This window comes from Marmota marmota, unplaced genomic scaffold, assembly GCF_001458135.2.
Source record: "Marmota marmota marmota unplaced genomic scaffold, marMar, whole genome shotgun sequence".
NCBI lineage: Eukaryota > Metazoa > Chordata > Mammalia > Rodentia > Sciuridae > Marmota > Marmota marmota.
The window spans coordinates 8,466,719-8,473,051 of NW_026000164.1; the positions used below are offsets into that span (position 1 = coordinate 8,466,719).

Here is a 6,333-nt window from a genome sequence, read left to right on the forward strand (position 1 = left end):
AATGTCAAAGCTATTTTTAGATTTGCTTCTTGGATTATCCGCATTACTGCTTACATTCACATGTCCTCAGGAAAAATAGCAGCAAAGGGACATATGAGGTCAGAACGTAATGGAAGGACATTTGTTGCGGGGGAGGGGGTAGGAGATATGGGAAGTGGGGGGACGGAATGTGTCTTGTGTGGCAAGGATTTGGGGGGAGAGGAATAAAAAAGGAAGATTATGTAGTGGATAAGTCCCTGGATTATCAGGACCTACGCTGCTTGGTTGCAAATCTGGCTTTACCACTAACTAGTTATGATGTTTAATTTCTTGAGGATTCAATGTTCTCTTCTATAAAAATGGGCACAATAAGAGTTGATACCTCATTGGGTTGTTGCTAATATTAAGTGGGTTAAATGTGTAAAGTCTTGATGAACCTTTGCCCGCCACTTTCTTCACTGTTAGCTCTTACTGCTGAGGTTCTTAATCACCTGGAGGAGTGAGAATATTTGTCTTTCGTTCCAGGTGAAGGAGTGGGTACTGTCAGGGTTCGCGGTGCTGTCTTCTCTTCTTGCAGCTTCTCTCCTAGCAAAGAGCAGGATTTTATCTGTTGAAGCTTTAAAAGTATCCCTTGTCCTTTCTCCTCTCAGAGAAAAGGCACTTCTAACAGGCATTCCTGGAGTTTGTGACAATTCCTCCCCAAAACTAAAGCAGAGCAGAAAAGCTCCTTGATGTCTTTCTTTCAATTTAATTGACCCATTTTGCTTGTTTGCAGCAGCCTTGTTTTTAAAACATGATCTTCCTTGAGCTTTCAGATACTGGAGCCATCACCTGGCCTTTCCTGTCATCCACATTGTTCAGCACCATGAACACGAAGGAAAAAGAAGTGGATTGTTTCTCTCTCTCCCTCCTGCACCCCCGTCCCCACCCAGCCCAGCCCAGCTTCTCTGAGGAGTTGCAAAGGAAGGAGTGAAGGGAGAAGCAGAGGCACTGCAGAAGGCCAGCATTGTGGGAGGCCAGGCGGACACTCAGGTGTCATCCTGCCAAAATCCCCAGGACAGCCAGGCTTCTCATTCCCACCTGCAGCTACAACACAGGTTTGTTAAATTTTCTCAATAGATGGAAGAGTGACCAAAAAAAAGGCTCTAAAATGATAGTAAATGATCCCATCTCTCTCGACTTGCCCCTAGCCCTAACCCTATTCTTCCTCCCTAAGACTGTTTCCCCTCAGATGGGACAAGAAAGATCCCAGGTGACACTGATAAATAAAAACCTTCCAAGAGGAGCATTAGACAGCAAAAGGTAGAAGATAGGCTCATTATATTCCTTCTAATTCTTTCATCTGAGTTACTTATCCACCCAGCTAAACTGCAGTTGCACTCTATGTCAGTACAGACACGGACAGAGTAGACTAACAATATTGACTCCAAACCGTGATTGAAGAGGAAATAATAGTTGAGCTTACAATTAAAGTTAGTAAAAAAAAAAAGAGAGAGAGACAGAGAGAGATAAGGCAATAAAAAGGGACATCATTAATATATATGGGAAAATTCAAACCTCCTCCTCCAGTTCACATGGCCTCAAACCCCTCACCACCTCACATCTGCTCACCTCCAGAGGACTATGAGAAACACAACAGACCTACAAGCTACCAATGTTTTACAAGTGTGGCCTACAAATGAGTCACTGGATAACGCTTAGAAATAAATAGTCTTCTGATGGCAAGTTGGAAGGTACTTCTCACTCTTTAGGGCAAGTTAGAACAGATGTGCACCACCTTTTTTCATGTTGATGGTGTATTAATCAAAATGTCAGGGACGTTTTAGTCCTGAGGCACCCAGCGAGGCCCTCTGCTTGCCTGTCTCACCCTGAACTTGGCTCAGATTTGGATCTCTATTTTAAGGCTGAGCAAATATGGGTTGTCTGACTGACCCCAATGGCCATATTCCCAAACCTCAGATAGGTTATGGAAAGTTCTGGATTCACCTTCAGGAATAAAAATTCTGTTCCTGACTTTGTGTGAGCAATAAAACCCTTCAATACTCCCACCTGGTTTTCACTTTATTTTCCTCCCTGATTATGAGGTTGTGTGAGATGATCTCTAAGGTGCTCATCTGCACTACATTTTTGTGATTCTGTGACACACACAGAAGGTGGCTCAGTAATGACAGAGTAGGATACGGATAAGGATAGAGAAGCGGAATGCAAAGTCACATTCTGGCCTTAGGGGACTCAGGCAGAGGCAGAGGTAACACTCAGGGCCACACAGAACCCACGAAATAACCGGAGTTGTGGAGGCACGGTGCAGTCTTTGTAAGTGGGTTTCAGGATGAGGCACTGAGAGGTAAGCAGCTAAACTCAAGGCTTCTTTGGGTAGCTCAGGTTGAGAAAGGAGTCTAGGGATTCCAGTGCAGGAGGCAGGAAAGGCTGCCATTTTTTTCTGAATAAGTCAGTAAGACTTTCTTCTTAGGGAGGGTGCTGGGACCCATGAACCAAAGCCACCTCCGCAGCCACCACTCCCTGATACCCCTCTGATTTCCACCTGACCCTTTCTCCTCTAGCAGGGCCAGAAATGCCTCACCCTACAGACCCGCCCTTCCTCTGCTTCTCTGGCACAGGTGTCTCCCGCTGCGGCGCATGGACAGCCCCAGCAATGCCACCATGCCCTGTGGCTTTCTCCTTCAAGGCTTCTCTGAGTTCCCGCGCTTGAGGCCCTTGCTCTTCCTGCTGCTGCTGACTGTGCACCTGGCCACCCTGAGCGGGAACCTACTCATCCTCGTGGCGGTGGCCTCAGTGCCCAGCCGGCCACCCATGCTGCTCTTCCTGTGCCAGCTGTCGGCCATCGAACTCTGCTACACGCTGGTGGTGGTGCCTCGCTCCCTGGCGGACCTAACCGTAGTGGTCCAGGGCCAGGGTAGCCCCATCTCTTTCCTGGGCTGTGCCTTTCAGATGCAGATGTTCGTGGCGCTGGGTGGGGCGGAATGCTTCCTGCTGGCTGCCATGGCCTATGACCGCTATGTGGCCATCTGCCACCCGCTACGCTACGCAGCAGTGGTGACCCCCGGACTGTGCGCGCGACTGGCCCTGTCCTGTGGCCTCGGGGGACTGGCGGTCTCAGTGGGACTCACGGTGGCCGTCTTCCACCTGCCTTTCTGTGGCTCCCGCCTGCTGGTGCATTTCTTTTGCGACATCACCGCGCTGCTGCACCTAGCCTGCACGAGGAGCTACGCAGATGAGCTGCCCTTGCTGGGCGCCTGCCTGGTGCTGCTGCTGCTGCCCTCAACGCTCATCCTGGCCTCCTATGGGGCCATCGCGGCAGCTCTGCGCCGCCTGCGCTGCCCCAGGGGCCGACGCAAGGCAGCCTCCACCTGCGCCTCGCACCTGGCAGTCACCTTCCTGCACTATGGGTGTGCCACCTTCATGTATGTGCGGCCCAAGACTAGCTACTCCCCACGGCTGGACCGCACACTGGCGTTGGTCTACACTAATGTCACACCGCTGCTCTACCCGCTTATTTATAGCTTGCGCAACCGTGAGATCACAGCCGCCATCCACAGGGTGATGTGGCGCTGGCGGCCCGGCCAGGCTGTGGGTCAGGGTCTGTGTGAGCCCTGACAACAGGCAGGGAGCAGGCCAGAATGGGCAGCTGTGCACCCTAAAGGGCCCCCTACCATGAGGTGTCTGCATCTGGAAAGCCATGTGGGGGGAGGGGCCCAAGGAGGGGATTCAGGAAAGAGAACTTGGAAGAGAACAAGAAGAGTCATCTGGGGGTGCCCTCTCTCCGGAAGAAGGCCAGGAACCCGAGACCTGGAGTTAGTGGTTCCACAAATACTTAGTGGGTCTTCCCCATAACCTGGATCTGTGAAAAGTGGTGGGCTTTTGTGAAAAAGAAGACCCAACTTGTAGCCTGATGGTGCTGGCCATTCTCCTCCCCCAGCCCCAGGACAGACCCTAGGAATAAACAAGAGAAGGAGGGAGCAGCTCAGAGGATGGGGGTAACTTATGCTAGAGTTTGTGAAGGCTGAAGGGAGTCAGGGAAAACCTCTTGGATGGAAAAGGGTAGTTAAGTGGAGAATTGAGGGAGAGTAGGGGGTAATCCTGTGAAGACAAGAGCAGAGAATGCTCTGGGCACAATGGGTTTCGGGGCTGGGGCACATCTGAAGCCATGGAGTGGTGGGACGCTTGTCCCCTGGCATGATTTCTCAGACTGCAGTGTGGGCAAATGGACTGGAGACATGGCGACCCATTTGGGAATCTCTTGCCATGCCCCAGTGAGATACAGTGGAGTCTGGCCCAGGGTATCTGCACAGGAAATTGAAGACTCGAGAGATGTGGTAAATGGAGGCTCCAGAATCTCGATGTGGGAAGAAGAAGAAGTGGAAGTTAAGGGGCACTTCTAACCTTGGCCATTTGATGGAGGCCAGTGCCTTTGTTCAGAAGAGAACACAGGGCAAGGGCAGGGAGAAGGGGATGACAGAGCTGTTTTGAAATGCTGCTAGGACAAACCAGCAAAGCTACTGATAGAGGAGGCAAAGACATGAATCCAGAGCTCAGAGATTCAAGGGGAGGGAGCAGTTTGGAATTATGGATGGCTGCTGAGGCTGGAAGTAGGGGATGCCATTCAGGGAAAGTGTATAAAGGGAGGAGAAAGGAAGTTCCAGCCCAAACCAGCAGGCAACTAGCATGCAAGGGAGAGGAGGGAAGGAGCAGTCACAGGCCCGAGAGCTGCTGAGGTGCTCCATGGCCTGTGTCATTCCCCACCCCCTCCAGCCTTGGTGGACTCAATTGCAAAATGAGGGATGAGACTAAATGATCCGTAAGGCTTCTTCCTGCTCTCCATCCATTAAGATGGAGCATGCAAAGACACACATGGATCACTTAAAAAGGAACATTCAATAAGCATCAAGAATTCAGTGCCAACTGAACGTATGTGAAATGACAAATGAGGGATTGAAGTACCAGTCAAACAGAGTTAGAATTGTTGGGAGGGTTTCTTGAACAGGGTTAGATTGTCTGAAATGACTTTTGGAGAAACTGGTTGATTTACTTTGATTCCAACAATCTAGAAGACCCACTCACATGCCTACTCTCTAATCTGTCTGTCGATGTCCGTGAAAGCAGAAGCTATTGATAGAAGGACCACTTGCCTGGGATGTTAAAAATGATTTCCAAAGGTAAGCTCGCTATCAGGATGATTGACAGCTAGCTCAGGGTAATTGCAGTGGTAACTCTAATCCAAGGTAACTTGAAGCTAAGCAGGGAGCGTGAATGGCACACTTTGGCTTTATCCTCTGCATTTTAAGGATAAGACTATGACACTAATGCAGTTACATATTAGGAAGATGACTTGTCAATTACAGTGCAAAACAGAGATGATAACACAAATGAGGAGTTGGATGATAGTCCACAGACAAGGAGGTGAGTGGCTAAGCTGGAAGCGTGTCTGGGATGTGGAAGGGAAGGGATGAGGCAGGAGATAGTAAGGGCATTCGTGTGAACCAATGTGGGGAGAAAAGAGAATGCTATTTAGAATAAATAACCCTAGGTCTTCACCTTAAAGCATGCACCAAAATAAATATCATATGGATTAAAGGTATAAATCTAAAATTCACAACCATTAAAAAATAGTCTTGAAAATGAACACAGGTTAAAAAGCACAGTTTGTCTCTGAATAAGGGGAGATGTTTTAAGCACAAGAGCAAGAGTCACATATAAAGAAAAAGACTGATAGAGTTGATTGCAGACAGATTTAATCTGTGTTTATTTAATTTAATAATTTAATTCTGTGTTTATTTAAAAGTATATGTAATGTGATTGTGTGTGTTTATGCACATCATTTTAAAGCAACTGACCAAGCAGAAAGATGTAATGAGGAATCTTCAAAGATCCCCAATCTTCCCTCTAGATCATGATCCTCCTAGAGCTCCTCTTCTTTTACTTACTAATTTTACTTCTTGAAGTCTTGAAAAAGTAATCAGAGATATGGACTAAGTTTTTTAAAGAATGGTAAACGCAGTATTTTTGTGTTAGCGAAGAAATGTACAAGTCAAATACCAAAATAATGATTAAATAATAGAATGAATCATTTAAAATATGTTCAAAAAGAGGTTTGATGACTTATTTTTTATTTGAGGAAATACTCATGATGTAATGCTGAGTAAAATTTTCATGAGGTAGAATTAATGACACTAAAAGAATAGGTACATATCTGTACATGTGCAAAGAAATATATAAAAGACTGAATATTTTTTTAAATACCAAAAAGCTAATAATTTCTCTCCTATGTGATGAAACTATGGATTATTTTTATTTCTTCATTGCATATTTTGCAAATTTCCCATAATAATTTTTAAA

At 47.1% G+C, this 6,333-nt stretch overlaps 1 protein-coding gene across 1 annotated transcript; it reads left to right on the forward strand.

Moving 5' to 3' along the window:
- The first annotated feature begins 2,616 nt into the window (after positions 1-2,616).
- On the forward strand, positions 2,617-3,594 carry LOC107149092 (olfactory receptor 10AC1). The gene has a single exon (XM_015493869.1). It carries the CDS (start codon positions 2,617-2,619, stop codon positions 3,592-3,594), a length of 978 nt encoding a protein of 325 aa, XP_015349355.1.
- The last annotated feature ends 2,739 nt before the right edge of the window (positions 3,595-6,333 follow it).

Bases quoted from the DNA above. Each gene is read 5' to 3' on its own strand.
- LOC107149092 (XM_015493869.1), top strand. From the start codon at position 2,617: ATGGACAGCCCCAGCAATGCCACCATGCCCTGTGGCTTTCTCCTTCAA.